We start from the raw sequence: 20,646 nt of genomic DNA on the forward strand, positions 1-20,646 counted from the left end.
GCGGCCGGTGGGCTCGGGCTGGCTGAAAAGGCGGTGATCTCCGCGTGGCCCCGGAAGGACTTCGTGGGAAGGCGGGTGAAGGAAGCAGCCGAGAGGCGGAGGTAGCCCGAGAGGGCGGTTGCGTGCGGACCAGACGCCCGCGGCCTGGTGAGCTTCCAGACGCCGGCCCTCCCGGATCCAAGCCCGCCGAGCCACCAGGCCACCTCTCCCCCTTGTGCTTCCGGGAGCCGTCGTGAGCGAGTGCGCTTGCGCGACGGCCACTCCGCGCGCCTCACCGCTGTCCTCGCGCCGGCCGGCTGCCCGAAGGTTCCTGCTGCGCTTCCCGCCCGGCGTCTCGGCTCGGCGGCGCACCGGCGTGCGGCATGTCACGGCGACGGCACAGCGACGAGAACGATGGTGAGTGCCCTGGGCCCGGCCGCCGAGGCCGCGCCCAGGAGGGGTCGAGCTTTGGCTTCTTTGGTCTTCGGGTCTCGAGCGAAGGGATGGGAAGCCCTTACCCTCGGGAGCGTCCGGGGAGCCGCGGAGAGAAGCGGGTGGTACAGCGAGAGTGTGGCCGGGCGACTTCTGAAAAGCCCCTGCTTCTCCCCGCCCCACCTCCTTCAGTCGTTGGCCGAGGAGCGGCCTGGTGGACCCCTGGTCTCTAAGGACTCTTCAAGATTTGGCCCTTAGCACCGCCGAGCAGGGAAGTACACCTGTGTCTGTTCCGCCGCCTCTTAGGGATAGTGACAGGGACCCACTCATCCCCGTGTCTCGTTTTGACCCTCAAACTGTACCTAAAAAGGGCTCTCAGAAGACGAGAGACCTGATGAATCGCAATCTGAGCTCTGTCCTGTACCGGTCATCCGTCGTTTTGCCTTTTTTCAAGCGGCAGGGAAAGAAATCGGTTTCTTATCCACACCCAAGAGGTCTCTTAAAAAAAAGATGTACGTAGGTTGTTGTGTTAGATTTTGAACTGGCCGTAAGCATATTTCCCTTGTGTAAGAAAAAGTGCCGGAAGACTAACTGGAGAGCTCGTAGAGATTTAGATCTAAATTCCCATCTCCATTTGCATGGTTGGGCTCATGGGGATCATGGAGTTGCCATCATAAAAACCAAGAATAATTTTGCTAGTTAAAAATAGAAAAGGGGGCTTCCCTGGTGGCGCAGTGGTTAAGAATCTGCCTGCCAATGCAGGGGACGCGGGTTCGAGCCCTGGTCTGGGAAGATCCCACATGCCGCGGAGCAACTAGGCCCGTGAGCCACAACTACTGAGCCTGAGCGTCTGGAGCCTCTGCTCCGCAACAAGAGAGGCCGCGATAGTGACAGGCCCGCGCACCGCGATGAAGAGTGGCCCCCACTCGCCGCAACTGGAGAAAGCCCTCACACAGAAACGAAGACCCAACACAGCCAAAAATAAACATAATAAATAAATAATAAATAAAAATTAAAAAAAAAATAGAAAAGGTGCTTACATTACAAAAATCAGTCAAGAACACACATCCAAAAAAAGAAAAACTAACAGTAATTCTGTTATTAATATTTTAGGGTATTGTTCTTTGAAAAGATTGTAGTGTAGTGGTTAAGAGGCCAGACTTTGGAATCAGAGGGCTTAAGTTCAAAGCTGGACCCTGCCATTTACTTTGTGATCTTGCCCAGGTTATATCACCTCTTTAAACCTTAGTCTGTAATACAGAAGTAATGATACATACCTCTTGGTTTTGTGAGGATTAAATGAGGTAACACGTGTGACTAATTGCGCATGATGGTGTGTATTTTATCACCTGTTAATGCTTAAGAGGTGATAAACATTGGCAGATGTCGACAATGTAAGAAAAAGTACAGAACAAAACATTTGAATTAATATTCTCCACTAACATTTTTCTCTCCTTGAATGTAGGGGCACTTTGGGGTAGAAGCAGAATCCCACTAATTTAGTTTTAACAGTGAAATATCAGATTTCTGCTAGGGCATGGCTTGAGAGGATATTCTAGTTCAGCCTTCTCATCTGACACCTAAGGGTCTAAAATTTTACTGTAATTAACATGGAGACACGATTAGCAGTGCCCAGACACCAGTGAAAAAAAGTCCAAGGTTCTTGTCACTACACAGGTATTACTATGCTGCATGCTTTGATTTTTTTTTTTTTTTAAACACGGGAGGCTTCTTGTATAATGTACATACAGGGCACAGAAAATAGTTTTCAGGTGCTTTGCCTTTGATTAATTAAAAACTTAATCTCCTAGAAGTCATCACTTGGGGTTTGGAGAAGTTGAGGCTTTTAAAGTTCTTCCCATTTTCTTTGCTCTTCTTATGCTTTCTCTACTCTTCTTCTTCTCTCTTCTAGGGCATCCCTAAAGGGAGAGAAAATGTTTCCAAGGGGCAGCCTGGAGAATTGGATGTGAATATGTAGAAAAACAACTTTGGCTTTGGTTATTGGGATGCTGGCATAACTTTCTTAGGAGTTAGCTTCTGGCAGCTAAATCACTGTCCCTTCGGGTCTTGCTGCAGGAACCTCAGAATAAATATATAAAGACAAAGCAAAATAAAATAAGGAGTTAATTAACCAGAGTTTACTATGAATAATTTAGTAGTCGAGGGGCAGTCAGTTTATAGTCCCTCTTAGATACTACACCAAGTCTGAAACTTTCGTAAATTACAAAAGTTTGGGTAATGATCAGCTAGGGTTTATCCTAAATGGTGATCTGAATCAAATATTTTAGATACTTTTCTTTTGGTTAAGCATCTACTAATTTTTTTTTAAATCAGAAATACTGGAAGCTTAAATACTGCAGAAAGCTATTTTAAAATAGGCTGAATTATTATTGTTGTATTAAATAGATGCATCTGAGCATTTCTGGATTATTGTCAGCTCTTATCAGTCACTGACTGCCATGGCTTTACATATGCCTGACTAGATATAATAATTTATTCAACAAATATTTAACAGTGCCAGGCACACTTCTAACTACTGACAGTACAGCAGTGGACAATATAAAGATTCCCTTTTACAGGCAGAAAACAATCAAGTAAATACAGTGTATGATATGGTGTTAAGTGCTATGGAGAAAAAGAAAACTGGGTAAAGAGAGTAGAGGCTGCTGTCGAGGAGGAGTTGCCATTTTGTATTGGTTGGTCAGGGAAGGCCTCACTGAGAATCACATCTGATCAAAGACCTGCAGGAGGTGAGGGGGCAAACCAGATGGCAGTGTGGGGGAAACGCAGTAGTCTAAGCAAAGGGAGCCTCAAGTGCAAAGGCTTTAAGGCTAGAGTATTCCTATCATCCTCAAACAGCAAGGAGGCCAGTGTTGCTGTAGCAGAGTGAGTGAGGGGGAGAGTTGTAGGAGATAAGATCGGAAGGGTAGCAGAGGATCAGCTCACAGAGGGCAATTTTAAAATTGTATCTCTGTGCTGAGACTAGAGTGTCCTTGATCCAAGGAGATAAGTTCCGGAAGCTATACCAATGAAGTTCACCTAGAGATGGATTTACAGACAAGGAAAGGAAAGTCCTAAATGGAAATTAATGTGTATGGATACCGGTCCAGTGCTAAATCTAACTCATTTCTTAGACTCTTTTTAAGAATGTCTCTGAAGCTTTTCAGTTATTTTGGATATGCATACAATAGCTGTTCAATATATTGCTTTGTTCTTTTAAGAAAGTTTTTAGATTGTCCATAATCTTGGCCAAAACCCCATATTAGTCCCTTTTAAGCTACTTAGAATTAGGTCCTTACCTTTTAGACGGTGACTGTTCTTTTACCTAACTATAGAAAATAAAATGAATAGAAGTGAAGGGGTTTGTTTTTCTGATGAAAAGTATACTTTGTTTCAGAAGTGATGGTTACTTCTTTAAATCTGCAGGATCAAGGTGCTTTACTTTTCCCTTTTCCCTTGTTGTTTTTGTTACTTTCTCTTTTGCAGAGCTGGTTTTTGTTTCCACTTTGTGGGTCTAAAATTTTTTATAGTACATATAATTCTAAATAAGGATGTAAGATGTGTAGTACAGTGTATCCACAAAGAATAAGGATCACCTTACAGGCGAAAAATTATTTGGTGTATTAAGATTCTTTCTGATGGGTTTTTTGTTGGTTTTTTTATTTGGCTGCATTGGATCTTCATTGCTGAGCGTGGGCTTTCTCTAGCTGCGGTGCGTGGGCTTCTCTCGTTGCAGAGCACAGGCCCTAGGCGCACAGGCTTCAGTAGTTGTGGCACGAGGGCTCAGTAGTTGTGGCTCGCGGGCTCTAGAGTGCAGGCTCAGTAATTGTGGCACACGGGCTTAGTTGCAGTCTTCCCAGACCAGGGATCGAACCCGTGTCCCCTGCATTGGCAGGAGGATTCTTAACCACTGTGCTACCAGGGAAGTCCCTTTCTGATGGGTTTTAATAGAGACTTGCTTCCCTCTTTCATACTAGGCAAGGGTGTCAGAACGAAGTGCTAATGTGTAGCTTTAATTTACATTGTAAAACTTCTACTTAGTTAACATGTTAATATAAAATCTGTTGTTGTTTTGGGAGCTACCTTAGATATGCTTTCTTGAGGGTAGGTGAAAACATTCAGCTCATTCCCAAAATTTTATTCTTCATTAAAGTGCTTTATTCTACTTCCCCATGCTCTTGCCCACATTCTCTTCAGTTCAGTATCCTGTTACTGTGCATGAGTTCACATTGTGTCTGTATGTCCCCCTCCCACCCCTCTTTATATTCTCTCCAATATCAGGTGAGTGTGGGGCATCTCTTACTTCTTAATACTTTCTGCCTCTTCTCATTTTCCAAGCATAGTAAAAATGAGAAGAAGAAGAGAAAAGAAGAGTTGCACTTCAGAGATAGGACTGTATACTGTATTTTCTAGTTCTGCAGAAATCCTACCTTCTCTCCCCACAGCAGTATTTTCTTCTTTTCAGTCTTACAAGAAGGCCTAGGAGGGTTGCTTTAAAGACCGGGGTATGTTTCTAAACTGATTTGAGAACAAGCCAGCTGGATGGTTAATTTAGAGAGGGTGTGGAGGTGGAATGTGGGATAAAGGGTTGGCAAAGTAGATGGGCCAGAAAGAAAGGAACAATGGTTAAAGTTTTTAAAAAAAAACTGCTCTCATTTGGCTAGTTTTTTAGCATCTGCATTCTCCCAACCTTACCAGAATCTGGTTCTGAAGAACATTTAGTATATTCTGCTTTCTAGAACAGAGTTTCTCAACATCAGCACTACTGCCATTTTGGGCTGGATTATTCTTTGTTGTTGGGAGTTGTCCTATGCAATGTGGTATGTTTAGTAGAATCTCTGGCCCCTGCCCACTGGATGCCAGAGTTGTGACAACTAAAAATGTCTCCAGAGATTGCCAAGTGGCTCCTGGGGGACAAAAATCCAACCCAGTTGAGAACCACTGCTCTTGGAGAAGGCTATTTTAATGTCCTGGCTGATAGCTTATATAAACATTGCATCAAATATGTCATTTTTTTCAATGAATGAATCCTGGAAATAGAAGTCCTTTGTGTCGAATTTGGCTCTTGGGGTGGTGGAACCTTTATAGAGATCCTGTGACCTCAGTTTAATGTATATTTGAGAATCAAGGTCACTGATCCCACAATACCACACATGTCCACAACTTTACACGGACACATATCTCCAGGAATACATCACAGCTGTCATGCTGCATGTGTATTATATTTTTTATGGCATTATCCCTTCAAAACTATCCCTTCAAAATTCAGTGGTTATTTAAAGCAGATCCTAATGATAACTAAGGGGCTGGGGGGGGTGGTCAAAGCACACAGTGCTTTGCCCTATGGCCTTTTATAATACTTTGTTTGGTCCTATCTAGATAGTCATAGATTGGTTTTATTCAGCTTGAGTTCAGGTGGTAGGTACCTGAAGATCATTTCAGACATTGGAAAAATTTTTAACACCCCAAGCTTAGAATAGCCAAGTGCTGTGTTTTATGAAAATCATTGTTATTTTTCAAGCCAAATGTTCCAGTGGCAAGTAAGTAATTATGAACTCTGTAAAAATGGTTCAGTTCCTTTGGCTGTACAAGTCTGGAGAAGATTAAAAGTATAACTTGCTACTGGGTAACCCTATATCTGCAGATTTTCATTATTAATACAGATCTCCAACACAGTTACAGATTATTGCTTCCTTGTTCACATGCCATCCTAATAATCTAATTGGTGGAAGTTAAAAATTGAATATACTGGGAGACTAGCCAACATTGTGTGTAGCAACAGCATCATGTTCCATATTTAACACCTTATTTGAAATTTTTTCAGCCTTATGTTAGTCCACAAAAGGATATAAGGTGGGTATGTTGAGGTTTTAAATAAAATGTTGGTAGTAAGAGATCACTAACAGCAAGACCGAACAATAGACAGTCCAGTGCTTAAGGATGATTTGTAGCACAGCTTCATTCAAACTGAATTCTTCAGCGACCAAAAGGACAGATAGATGACTGGTAATGATTTCAGAATGGTAGTTTTTGTTTGTTTGCACAACTCTGAATGACACTGTTTTTGAACATAATAGCATCAGTAAAGTACGGAACCAAGAGCTGGTTAAAGCAGGAAACCATAAAACATATACCTTTTCCCCACCTATTGTTTGATATAGTATTCAGGACTTTTCTTTGAGTATGTCTGCTGATTGTAATTCTCATTGTTTGGGATGAACTAGACCCTAGTGCTGCAAGGTCTATAGAACCAAAACCATTAATCGAAGAGTTACGAGCTCAGACATTTGTAAAAACTAGTGAGGAATCCTAAAGTTTTATGCTCCCTTTCCCATCTTTTGAAGTTTTCCTCTTCATACCTTTCTTTTTTAAAAGCTTTTTTTCCCCAATCAAGTCTTTCCACAGCATTCAACTTGGTTTTTACACCCATATTTCATCAGTTTACATAATTTTCATTATTAAAATAATGAGTACTACTGGCACCGACAGGTTTTAGGAACAAGTGACTAAGGATGAATAAACAACTCAAGTTCAAAGAATGGGAATAGCCATACATGAGTGTTACAGGGAGTCTTCTAACTGCTAGTGGTTAGCATGTTATGGGCACCTTTGCTGCCTATGCATAGAAATGGACAGGGCTGCTGCATTGCGTTGCTCCATGGGGGCACTATAATCACAAAATTTAACATAAATAATGCTTCCTGGAGTTATGGTGCCCCTGGGTATGGAGACTGTTGGTTGATCTAGCCTTGTCTGAGAAGTGAAGGGTCAGTTAAGCACTTCTACTGTGTGTAAATAGTAGGGCTTCTGGTACAAAAGTGATTATAGCATTAAAAAAGTTAACGTTTTTGATAACAGATGCATCGTGTAATGTTCACTTTTTTACATTGTTGAAACAGGGGGACAGCCTCACAAAAGGAGAAAGACCTCTGATGCAAATGAAACTGAAGATCATTTGGAATCTTTAATATGCAAAGTAGGAGAAAAGGTATGATCAAAATAGGCACAGACTGTTATGGGCTTAGGGTTGTAGTTGACTGTGCTTGATTAGTTTCTGCATCTGCAAACTCGATGATCTAAGTTGTGGGCAAAGTTTGTATTGCCATATGTCTATATCCCAAAGTAAATGCATATTAAAAGCCTTGGAATGCAGAGAGTTAAATGTTATTAGTAATTTTCATAGAATATGAGTCTTAGAAGGGACCTTAGGGAATAGTCCACTCAATTTAAAAATGAAGACCAGGGGCTTCCCTGGTGGCGCAGTGGTTGGGAATCTGCCTGCCAGTGCAGGGGACATGGGTTTGAGCCCTGGTCCGGGAAGATCCCACATGCCGCAGAGCAGCTGGGCCCGTGTGCCACAGCTACTGAGCCTGCCCTCTGGAGCCCGTGAGCCACAACTACTGAGCCCACATGCCACAACTACTAAGCCTGCGTGCGTAGAGCCCATGCTCCGCAACAGGAGAGGCCACCATAATGAGAAACCCGCGCACCACGGCGAGGAGTAGTCCCCGCTGGCCACAACTAGAGGAAGCCTGTGCGCAGCAGTGAAGACCCAATGCAGCCAAAAATAAATAAATAAGATAAATAAATTTAAAAAAAATTTTTTTAATGTATTAAAAAAAAAATTTGAAGACCGAGGAAGTTCTGGATAGTTGAGGTAATTTGCCCAGTCATAAAATTAAGTGAATTAGTTAGAGAAGTAGAATAGAGCCCAGAATGTCCTCGCATTTCTAATACTTGTTCTGCTATCTTAGATTGCTTTTTAAATTTTATTCGTTCTCTTTTCATGGTTTTCTAAAGAATAATAACAACTGAATTTATTTATACTAAACTGTCAGTGCCTTATGTGTAACTTTTTTGTCGTCACCTAGAAAATTTTAATGCACTAATTGCTGAGTACTTGACAGATATTTAATATGCTGTCCTCTACAGAGTGCCTGCTCTTTGGAGAGCAACCTAGAAGGCTTGGCTGGCGTTTTGGAAGCTGATCTTCCTAACTATAAGAGCAAGATCTTAAGGCTTCTTTGTACAGTGTATGTATACAAAAGATTTATGAATCCAGGTGATAATGTATTATCTACTCTTAAATGCTTGTGAATGTTCAGAAGATGTGTTTATGTTCCATATGTCATCTGCTTTCATTCTGTGGGGAATTTGTCAAACGAAATGACCTTTTGCCCTTTGGCGAACTCTTAGAGATAAATAGGATGAAAATTGAGCATTTTCTTTGTTTCGTTTCTTGGATCCTTAGAATCATTTGAGTTGACTACTTTTAAGTGAGAAAGTAGACAGCTTCACATTCAGCGATTTTCTTTTAAGCACGTACAATTAAATATATATAATAGAGTTTAATTTATACTTTTAATCAGTAGTATCAAACATATTTGAGAACCAGTCACTCGAGTAATAATGGCCCTTCTTAGAAGGCTGAAGATACTTTTGACACTATGACATAATAGGCATAATCTTTCTCTGAATTAGGTTAGCTAGAACGAGTATCAGCATTTAATTTGTAAGGACATTAGAATGGGAAAAGTCTCACATGAAATCATGAAACAGTCTCTCCCAACAGTGGAATTAGCAATCCAGACTTCCTCATCACTCAGGGGGACATTGGTCACTCTAAACTGTATGCTTTGCAAAGGAGTATCTCTGACTTCTGGATAAAGGAGTCTTCATTATGAAGGTGCCTTAAAATGTTATTTCAGTTATTTTAAAATAATGGGTTTTTTAAATTGCTTACAGCTCAGTTTTGAAATTTAAAAATGTACACACAAATTGAAACTATCAGTGGATTTTACTTTAACATCTCATAAAATACAAATAATTTCAGATGTAATTTTTTTAAGGAATCTAGTTAATATTCAGGAAGACATGTCCTTAGACTAAGAAACTAATACTAAGAAAAGTTATTTGGCTATAGTTATCCAGAGATTCCTTCTGTTTTGAAAGCATTTATTAGAATAGAGTAGATTTATGCTTAAACTCTGATGGAAGCCATGACTTTGAAGCAGGGGAGGGTTGAGGAGGAATGGTTACTATCAATGCAGTTATTTTTTTAAAACCTAAATTGTCCCTAACACTCTTTGCTAGGAACCTTGGGAAAATGCAAAAAGTATAAGAGAATCTGAACAATCAGGAGTTCCCATTTGCTTTTCTTTTTTGAGCTAATTTCTAAAGGCTGCCTAAATTAGGGATCAACATTTGCTTTTTTCAAAGATTTATTACTGTAATCCTCTTCTCTACTTTTCAAATAACTTTAATGAAAATTAACACACTTGAGTAAGCAAACTGGATGTAAGGAAATCTTACTATATCAGAGTACCATGTTAAAAATTCAACAATTTAACTGATAGGAACTGGTTTTAGTTCTGAATTTTTTCTAAGCAACTAGAATAGTGTTTCTCCAAGTGAAATTCTGATCCCGTGACATTTGGTCGGCTAAGTTTAGAAATGTTGATTGCTCCATCTCCCCCTTAATGATTCTGCAGTAAATAAACTTGTTTCACTCAGCAATTGCCAGATATCTTACCATGGAAACCATTTTCTGTAGACCTGCTATTCAATTCCACTAAGCACATTGGAAGAAAAACTGGTCTAGCGTCAGTTATATCTATTATAGTTTGATGACTTCACAATTAGAGTGTTTTACTTTCTTAACTCTTGGATTAACTAACTAGAATTAAAATGAAAAAATTGAGGGAGCCATGTCTGCAACTCTTCTCAATATTTATGTCTTTCCTGACATAGTTTTAAAAACAGCTAAATGTAATGCTTTTCTAAAGTTAGTAAAACAATTTAAAATTTTATGTAGTATAAAATTCAGCAACTTAATGCTGTTGTTTTGGGATCTTCTTATTGTGCTGGGTTCTCAAATCAGTGCACGTCTGTTACCTGAGAAGTTGACAATTTATACAACATTAGTTGGACTACTAAATGCCAGGAATTACAACTTTGGTGGAGAATTTGTAGAAGCCATGATTCGTCAACTTAAAGAATCGTTGAAAGCAAACAATTATAATGAAGCTGTATATTTGGTAAGTTTTTTGTTTTTTTGGCTTTTGGGGAGCTTTTTGGTATGTTGTGACTTAGTGTTGGGATGAAGGGGAGAGGTGAGCTACAACCAAATAATTTATCTTTTCTCTTGAAATACAGTTCCCCACTCACCACAACAGGTGCTCTTTTGAAACCATTCTTTTTTTTTTTTTAATCTTTATTGGACTATAATTGCTTCACAATACCATGTTAGTTTCTGTTGCACAACAAAGCGAATCAGCCATATGCATACACATGTCCCCGTATCCCCTCCCTCTTGAGCCTCCCTCCCATCCTCCCTATCCCACCCCTCTAGGTCATCGCAAAGAGCCGAACCTATCTCCCTATGCTATGCTGCTGCTTCCCACCAGCCAACTATTTTACATTCGGTAGTGTATATATGTCGATGCTACTCTCACTTCGCCCCAGCTTCACCCTCCCAACGCATGTCACCAAGTCCATTCTCTGTGTCTACCTCTTTATTCCTGCCCTACAACTAGGTTCATCACTACCTTTTTTTTTTTTTTTAGATTCCATATATGTGCGTTAGCATACGGTATTTGTTTTTCCCTTTCTGACTTCACTCTGTATGACAGACTCTAGGTCCATCCACCTCACTACAGATAACTCAATTTCGCTTCCTTTTATGGCTGAGTAATATTCCATTGTATATATGTGCCACATCTTCTTTATCCATTCTTCTGTCGATGGACATTTAGGTTGGTTCCATGTCCTGGCTATTGTAAATAGTGCTGCAGTAAACATTGTGGTGCATGTCTCTTTCTGAATTATGGTTTTCTCAGGGTATATGCCCAGTAATGGGATTGCTGGGTCATATGGTAGTTCTATTTTTAGTTTTTTAAGGAACCTCCATACTGTTTTCCATAGTGGTTGTATCAATTTACATTCCCAGCAACAGTGTAGAAGGGTTCCCTTTTCACCATACCCTTTCCAGCATTTATTGTTTCTAGCTTTTTTGATAATGGCCATTCTGACCGGCGTGAGGTGATACCTCATTGTAGTTTTGATTTACATTTCTCTAATGATTAGTGATGTTGAGCATCTTTTCATGTGCCTCTTGGCCATCTGTATGTCTTCCTTGGTGAAATGTCTACTTAGGTCTTCTGCCCATTTTTTAACTGGATTGTTTGTTTTTTTGATATTGAGCTCCATGAGCTGTTTGTATACTTGGGAGATTAATCCTTTGTTGTTTCATTTGCAAATATTTTCTCCCATTCTGAGGGTTGTCTTTTTGTCTTGTTTATGGTTTCCTTTGGTGTGCAAAAGCTTTTAAGTTTAATTAAATCCCATTTGTTTATTTTTGTTTTTATTTCTGTTACTGTAGGAGGTGGGTCAAAAAAGATCTTGCTGTGGTTTATGTCAAAGAGTGTTTTTCCTATGTTTTCCTCTAAAAGTTTTATAGTGTCTGGTCTTAACATTTAACTCTTTAATCCATTTGGAGTTTATTTTTGTGTATGGTGTTAGGTAGTGTTCTAATTTCATTCTTTTACATGTAGCTGTCCAGTTTTCCCAGCACCACTTATTGAAAAGGCTGTCTTTTCTCCGTTGTATGTTCTTGCCTCCTTTGTCGTAAATTAGGTGCCCATATGTGCGTGGGTTTATCCCTGGGCATTCTGTCCTGTACCATTGATCTATATTTATGTTTCTGTGCCAGTACCATACTGTCTTGATTACTGTACCTTTGTGGTATGGTTTGAAGTTAGGGAACCTGATTCCTCCAACTCCATTTTACTTTCTCAAGATTGCTTTGGCTATTTGGGTCTTTTGTGTTTCCATACAAATTGTAAGATTTTTTTGTTCTAATTCTGTGAAGAATGCCGTTGGTAGTTTGACAGGGATTGCATTGAATCTGTAGATTGCTTTGGGTAGTATAGTCATTTTCACAATATTGATTCTTCCAAACCAAGAACATGGTATATTTCTCCATCTGTTTATGTCATCTTTGATTTCTTTCATCAGTGTTTTATAGTTTTGTGAGTACAAGTCTTTTGCCTCCTTAGGCAGGTTTATTCCTAGGTATTTTATTCTTTTTGTTGCAATGGTAAACGAGAGTGTCTCCCTAATTTCTCTTTCTGATTTTTCATTGTTGGTGTATAGGAATGCCAGAGATTTCTGTGCATTTTGTATCCTGCAACCTTACCAAATTCATTGATTAGTTCTAGTAGTTTTCTGGTGGCATCTTTAGGATTTTCTATGTATAGTATCATGTCATCGGCAAACAGTGACAGTTTTACTTCTTCTTTTCCAATTTGTATTCCTTTTATTTCTTCTTCTCTGATGGTTTTGGCTAGGACTTCCAAAACTGTGTTGAATAAGAGTGGCAAGAGTGGGCATCCTTGTCTTGTTCCTGATGCTAGTGAAAATGCTTTCAGTTTTTCACCATTGAGTATGATGCTTGCTCTGGGTTTGTCATATATGGCCTTTTTTATGTTGAGGTAGGTTCCCTCTATGCCCATTTTCTGGAGAGTTTTTATCATAAATGGGTGTTGAATTTTGTCAGAAGCTTTTTCTGCATCTATTGAGATGATCATATGGTTTTTATTCCTTAATTTGTTAATGTGATGTATCACATTGATTGATTTGCATATATTGAAGAATCCTTGCATCCCTGGGATGAATCCCACTTGATCATGGTTATCCTTTTAATGTGCTGTTGGATTCTGTTTGCTAGTATTTTGTTCAGGATTTTTGTATCTATGTTCATCAGTGATAATTGGTCTATAATTTTCTTTTTTTGTGATCTCTTTTTCTGGTTTTGGTATCAGGGTGATGGTGGCTTCGTAGAATGAATTTGGGAGTGTTTCTCCCTCTGCAATTTTTGGAAGAGTTTGAGAAGGATTGGCGTTAGCTCTTCTCTAAATGTTTGATAGAATTCGCCTGTGAAGCCATCTGGTTCTGGACTTTTGTTTGTTGGAAGAGTTTTAATTACGGTTTCAATTTCATTACTTGTGATAGATCTATTTATATTTTCTAATTCTTCCTGGTTCAGTCTTGGAAAATTGTACCTTTCTAAGAATTTGTCCACTTCTTCGTGGTTGTCCATTTTATTGGCATATAGTAGTTTTAGTAATCTCTTATAATCCTTTGTATTTCTGCAGTGTCAGTTGTGATTTCTCCTTTTCCATTTCTAATTTTATTGATTTGAGTCCTCTCCCTTTTTTTCTTGATTAGTCTGGCTAAGGGTTTATCAATTTTGTTTATCTTCTCAAAGAATCAGCTTTTAGTTACATTGATCTTTGCTATTGTTTTCTTCATTTCTATTTCATTTATTTCTGCTCGGATCTTTATGATTTCTTTCCTTCTACTGACTTTGGGTTTTCTTTGTTCTTCTTTCTCTAGTTGTTTTAAGTGTAGAGTTAGATGTTTATTTGAGATTTTTCTTGTTTCTTGAGGTGAGATTGAATTGCTATAAACTTCCCTCTTAGAACTGCTTTTGCTGCGTCCCATAGGTTTTTGGGTCGTCATGTTTTCATTGTCATTTGTTTCTATGTATTTTTTTTATTTCTTCTTTGATTTCTGCAGTGATCTCTTGGTTATTTAGTAGCCCACTGTTTAGCCTCCATGTATTTGTGTTTTTTACAGTTTTTTTCCTGTAATTGATTTCCAGTCTCATAGTGCTGTGGTCAGAAAAGATGCTTGGTAGGATTTCAGTTTTCTTAAATTTTCCAAGGCTTGATTTATGACCCAAGATGTGATCTTTCCTGGAGAATGTTCCATGTGCATTTGAGAAGAAAGTGTATTCTGCCACTTTTGGGTGGAACGTTCTATAAATATCAGTTAGATCTATATGGTCTATTGTGTCACTTAAAGCTTGTGTTTCCTATTTATTTTCTATTTGGATGATCTGTCCATTGGTATAAGTGGGGTGTTAAAGTCCCCTACTAATATTGTGTTACTGTCGATTTCTCCTTTCATGGTTGTTAGCATTTGCCTTATGTATTGAGGTGCTCCTCTGTTGGGTACATAAACATTTATAATTGTTATATCATCTTCTTGGGTTGATCCTTTGATCATTATGTAGTGTCCCTCCTTATCTGTTGTAGCAGTCTTTATTTTAAAGTCTATTTTATCTGATACAAGTATTGCTACTCCAGCTTTCTTCTGATTTCCATTTGCATGGAATATCTTTTTCTATCCCTTCACTTTCGGTCTGTATATGTCCCTAGGTCTGAAGTGGGTCTCTTGTAGACAGCATATATATGGGTCTTGTTTTTGTATCCATTCAGCCAGTCTGTGTCTTTTGGTTGGGGTGTTTAATCCATTTACATTCAAGTTTATTGTCGATATGTATGTTCCTATTACCATTTTCTTAATGGTTTTGGGTTTGTTTTCGTGGGTCTTTTTCTTCTCTTATGTTTCCTGCTTAGAGAAGTTTCTTTAGCATTTGTTGTAAAGCTGGTTTGGTGGTGCTGAATTCTCTTAGCTTTTGTTTGTCTGAAAAGCTTTTGACTTCTCCATCAAATCTGAATGAGATCCTTGCTGGGTAGAGTAATCTTGGTTGTAGGTTTTTCTCTTTCATCACTTTAAGTATATTATGCTACTCCCTTTTGGCCTACAGAGTTTACACTGAAAAATCAGCTGATAACTTTATGGGGATTCCTTTGTATGTTATTTTTTGTTTTTCCTTTGCTGCTCTTAATACTTTTTCTTTGAATTTAAATTTTGTTAGTTTGATTAATATGTGTGTTGGTGTGTTTTTCCTAGGGTTTATCCTGTATGGGACTCTCTGTGCTTCCTGGACTTGGGTGACTATTTCCTTTCCCATGATAGGGAAGTTTTCCCCTGTAATCTCTTCAGATATTTTCTCAGACCCTTTCTTTTTTTCTTCTTCTTCTGGGACCCCTATAATTTGAATGTTGGTGCATTTAGTGTTGTCCCAGAGGTCTCTGAGATTGTCTTCAATTCTTTTCATTCTTCTTTCTTTATTCTGCTCCTCGGCAGTTATTTCCACTGTTTTGTCTTCCAGCTCACTTATTCATTCTTCTGCCTCTGTTATTCTGTTATTGATTCCTTCTAGTGTATTTTTCATTTCAGTTATTGTATTGTTCATCTCTGTTTGTTTGTTCTTTAGTTCTTTTAGATCTTTGTTAAACATTTTTTGTATTTGTTTTTTGGTATGTTATGACTTAGTGTTGGGATGAAGGGGAGAGGTGAGCTACAACCAAATAATTTATCTTTTCTCTTGAAATACAGTTCCCCACTCACCAAAACAGCTGCTCTTTTGAAACCATTCTTTTTTTTTTAAAATAAATTTATTTATTTTATTTATTTATTTTTGGCTGCGTTGGGTCTTCGTTGCTGCACGTGGGCTGTCTCTAGTTGCAGTGAGCAGGGGCTACTCTTCGTTGCAGTGCATGGGCTTCTCATTGCGGTGGCTTCTCTTGTTGCGGACTATGGGATCTAGGTGCACTGGCTTCAGTAGTGTGGCTCGCGGGCTCTAGAGCGCAGGCTCAGTAGTTGTGGTACACGGGCTTAGTTGCTGTGTGGCATGTGGGATCTTCCTGGACCAGGTATCAAACCCGTGTCCCCTGCATTGGCAGGTGGATTCTTAACCACTACAACACCAGGGAAGTCCCAAAACCATTCTTATTAAAGATACAGAGCTCATTACCGAGTCCAGTGGCTTCTGTTAACTCAATCCTAGTTGACCTCCCTGTAACATGGGATGCTTTACACTACTTGGTTTCTGCAGCACCACTCTTTTCAGGACCTCCTGTTGTCACTTACCTTCTATTCCTCAGTCTCCTTTTACTGGGTAACCTTCCTTTGCCCCTTAAATTTTTGTGTTTCCCAGGATTCTGTCCTCACTTCACTTTTTTTCAAACATTCTCTGCTGAAGCATTCTCATTCTCTCTTATAGCTTCATAAACTACCTTTATTTTGATGACCTTCCCCCCTATCAACTCTAATCTGTATCTCCTGCTTCAGCCATTCTCCTGAGCTCCAGACCTTTGGTCCAAATACTACCTGGATAGCCCTAAGGTATTTTGCCTGGAAGTCCCTGAATTAATGCATTCTTCATACCTCCTTTCCTGTGCCCTCAGCCCAACCCACACAAGTGGCTGCTATTTACGGGATAGCCCGTCCAGAAACCTGAGCATTAATTTTTGTCTTGCCTTTGCCCTCTCATACTCTAAGCAGTCTCCAAGCCCTGTCTGTCCTGCCTCCTAAATTTCTCTCCAGTCTGTCCCTTCTCCTTGTCTCCAGGGCCTCTAGTGTAGTTCATGCCTTCCTCGTAATGTCTTAACAGCTCTTAACAGATCTTTTTGCATCCAGATTCTCTGCCGTTCACTTTATCTTCTATAGTGGCACCAGGATAGTCTTCTGTAACTAGGCTCTGTTCATGTTGGTTACAGGTTAAAAACCTCAGTTCCTTCCCATTTTCTGCAGTGGATAGTCTTCAAAGCCTGGTGCATGAGATGATGCAGGAAGTAAATATCAGAACTGTTATTTATCTTAAATGGAAATGGAATTAAGCCTTATTAATACATAACACATAGATTGACAGTGGGCCAACTTATATTTATATATAAGTAAATATTTATGTGTTGAGGTATGTGATCAAATTCTTTTCTACTGAGTACATAATCAAAAGAGTTTGGACATTCATCAGGCTATTAAGTTCAGATTCCATTAAGTCTGATCCTTCATGGTTGCCCCAGTCTGTTTCTCTTTGCCTCCCATATACCCTCCAGCTCTATCTGAATTACTTGCTGGTCCCTGAACACACCTTGTTTTTGAACCTTTCTGCCTAGAAGCCTCTCCTTGCTCTCCACGTGAGGACTACTTTTTTCATCCTTTATGATCTAGCCCGATTGTTACCTCCTATATGATGTTTCCCCCTACTCCCTTTGTCCCTATTTCTAGAACACTTTATTTATCTTTTAGTATAGGATTTATCCATCTGGGTTGAGATTGTGCTTGTCCCACTAGTCTGTGAGCTCCCATGTGACATTGACTTTAATAGTGCTCAGCAGTGGCACACAAAGGGCACCCAATAAATATCTGTTCATAAATTTCCATTTCTGTGGTCCAGTGAAAATTTTTTCACAGCCAAACAGAAAAGAAGATTATTGGTTGTAATAACTAGAATATTACAGTTGAGGTTCTTAGTCTAGGATACATGTAAAACTATAAATGCAGATTCCTGTCCTTCCTACAGTCTCTGTCACAACTACTCAGCTCTCCTGTTATAGCACAAAAGCAGCCACAGACAACATGTAAACAAATAAGCATGGCTGTGTAAAAGTCGATTTGCGGACAATGAAATTTAATTTTATATAATTTGTATGAATCAAAATATTCTTTTGGGTTTTTTTTCAAGCATTTAAATATTTAAAAACCATTCTTAGTTTGCAGGCTGCTTAAAAAACAGGCAGTGGGCTGGATTTGGTCCTTGGGCTATAGTTTTTCAGAACTGTGGTTTCAAACATTACAGAATTGCTTGTTTTATAATTATTATAAAGGACATTTAGATTTCATAGAAATTGTTCTCCCCACCAGGTCCGTTTTTTATCTGATCTTGTGAATTGTCACGTCATTGCTGCCCCATCAATGGTTGCTATGTTTGAAAATTTTGTAAGTGTAACTCAGGAAGAAGATGTGCCTCAGGTAAGAAAACCCCTTGTGCTGAATCTCATCCATATAGTACCAGGAATTTTTCACTAGTAACCCTTTAATAAAAACAGAAGATTAACAGTAGATTTATCACACTATAAATTCTTAATGTCTAAAAGTTAAGTCAACTGGTATAATGGTAGGTTCTCGTGACATCTGTACGTTAGTTAAATGATTCTGTCTAGTAAGATTAAAGCTAATATATCTAAAAATGCTCTAAATGAGCCAGATGTCTTTGTTAAGTCCTACTGAATTGCGTCCATAGGATTTCATTCAGGAATAAATATAATATGAATGAAAATTCACTAGCACCTATTTTAAATGTACCTTTTAAAAAAAATTCTTTAGGTGCGCCGGGATTGGTATGTGTATGCATTTCTATCATCTTTGCCCTGGGTTGGAAAGGAGTTGTACGAAAAGAAAGATGCAGAGATGGACCGAATCTTTGCCAACACTGAAAGCTATCTTAAGTAAGGGCACAGCAGCCTGGTAATGATTTTATGTCCCCTTAAGTTTTTTCAGAAGAATTTTGTTATAAGTTTCATTTTCTATTAATAGGTAATTCTTTGGATATTGTTAATATCTACTTAGTTACAATAAAGCTAAAGGAAGTCTAAAGATAAAAATCTGCTTTCTCATTACACTAAGGTACCTTTAAATGATTTTTTAAATGTTTTATATTTTTCAAAAGTTGTACTGTTTTTTTAATAATATATAGATGTTTGCAAAAGAATGAAAGTAAGAGTATGAATATGCGAACATTTGAATATTTCATTCCCCCTTTTTATACAAATGATAGTCCAGTATACACATTGTTCTTCTATACACACTTGCTTTTTTTCCCCTCTTAATATAGTTTGGATTTGTTGCATAAGATATTTAGCTCTGGGCTTCCCTGGTGGCGCAGTGGTTGAGAGTCTGCCTGCCAATGCAGGGGACGCGGGTTCGAGCCCTGGTCTGGGAGGATCCCACGTGCCGCGGAGCGACTGGGCCCGTGAGCCACAGTTGCTGAGCCTGCACGTCTGGAGCCTGTGCTCCGCAGCAGGAGAGGCCGCGATGGTGAGAGGCCCGCGCACTGTGATGAGGAGTGGCCCCCACTTGCCGCAACTGCAGAAAGCCCTCACACAGAAACGAAGACCCAACACAGCCATAAATACATAAATAAATAAATAAAATATTTTAAAAAAAAAAAAAGATATTTAGCTCTACCTCATTCTTTTTAATAGCTGTATGGTATTCCAGTCGTTTAATGCACCATAATTCCTTTAACTAGTCTCCTGTTGGTAGCCATTGAGGCTATTGCAAGTCTTTGGCTATTTTAAACAGTGTTTCAGTGAATATCCTTGTACATACGTCTTTATGTACATGTACAAATATGTTTTGGGGTGATGTGAATTCTTAGAAATGGCATTGCTGGGTTGAAGTGTCTTAACAATTTTAATTTTGATAGATTTAGTCAGATTGCCTTCCAAAGAGATTATACTCTTCCAAATGTCGTCTAAAGAGATTGTATCAGTTAGCCCTCTGCCAGTGATGTTTTTGAAACCACGTATTTGCCTACATTTTGGCAATGTAATACATTATCAAAGATTCTGATATCTGCCAATCTGATAGGTTAAAATGTTTCACTCCCTTAATTTGCATTTTATTAATTATGAAAGCAACTGAATATCTTTTCATGTTTTAAAAACCTAAACGTAGATTTTCATTCTTACCTTTAGAAGACGCCAGAAGACTCATGTGCCCATGTTACAAGTATGGACTGCAGAGAAACCGCATCCACAAGAAGAGGTAAATTGATTTCAGTCTCTTGTGATACAAGCACAGAGTAGATTCTTATCTCTGTGACATATTCAAATCATCCCATTTTTATACCTTAGGTGGGTTTTCACATTTCATATCAGGGGTTCAGCTCCTCATAGCCCTAGGCATATAGTGGATTTTTAATAAATGTTAGAATGTCATCAAAACATTCCCTATTCTTGGGGATTCCAGATATCATAGAGTTGATGTATTTTTTATTTAAATGCCCAATTTGAAAAAAATAAGAGGTAACAGCCCCAGACAGACTTTATAAAATAATTAAAACAAAAACAGAAACTTAGCAGTATTCCTTAGTACTGTATTTAATTGTAAGTTAGCTTGCTTTTGTATCCTGTATTTTAGAAGGCAGTAGATTTTTGGTTTTGTCTAGTCAAAATGTTATTTCATCTAGCCTCCAAATATCTATTAATTGTTAAAAATTAATCTGTCTTTAGTATTTAGATTGCCTCTGGGCCCAGATTCAGAAATTGAAAAAGGATCGCTGGCAGGAGCGGCACATCCTAAGACCTTATCTTGCCTTTGACAGCATCCTGTGTGAAGCACTGCAGCACAACCTGCCTCCTTTCACACCACCTCCTCACACTGAAGATTCGGTGTACCCGATGCCAAGGGTCATCTTCAGAATGTTTGATTACACGGATGATCCTGAGGTACATGCATGACCAACAAAAGTGCCTTTCAAAGAGCCTGTGTTGTGTTGTAATTGTGGTTTAATCTTGTTTGAATTATGCCTATGGG

General features: G+C 39.0%; 1 protein-coding gene across 1 annotated transcript in view; it reads left to right on the forward strand.

Annotated features, from left to right (window-relative positions):
- The first annotated feature begins 68 nt into the window (after nt 1-68).
- NCBP1 (nuclear cap binding protein subunit 1) overlaps nt 69-20,646 on the forward strand; it is a 42,172-nt gene continuing 21,594 nt past the window's right edge. Inside the window, exons 1-8 of the mRNA XM_007197037.2 lie at nt 69-396; nt 7,311-7,399; nt 8,344-8,444; nt 10,292-10,448; nt 17,971-18,078; nt 18,433-18,554; nt 19,806-19,875; nt 20,343-20,558. Of these exons, the coding sequence (XP_007197099.1) occupies nt 363-396; nt 7,311-7,399; nt 8,344-8,444; nt 10,292-10,448; nt 17,971-18,078; nt 18,433-18,554; nt 19,806-19,875; nt 20,343-20,558 (897 nt within the window). The 5' untranslated portion in view covers nt 69-362. The remainder of the gene's footprint in view (nt 397-7,310; nt 7,400-8,343; nt 8,445-10,291; nt 10,449-17,970; nt 18,079-18,432; nt 18,555-19,805; nt 19,876-20,342; nt 20,559-20,646) is intronic.

Source organism: Balaenoptera acutorostrata, chromosome 6 (assembly GCF_949987535.1).
Source record: "Balaenoptera acutorostrata chromosome 6, mBalAcu1.1, whole genome shotgun sequence".
Lineage (NCBI taxonomy): Eukaryota > Metazoa > Chordata > Mammalia > Artiodactyla > Balaenopteridae > Balaenoptera > Balaenoptera acutorostrata.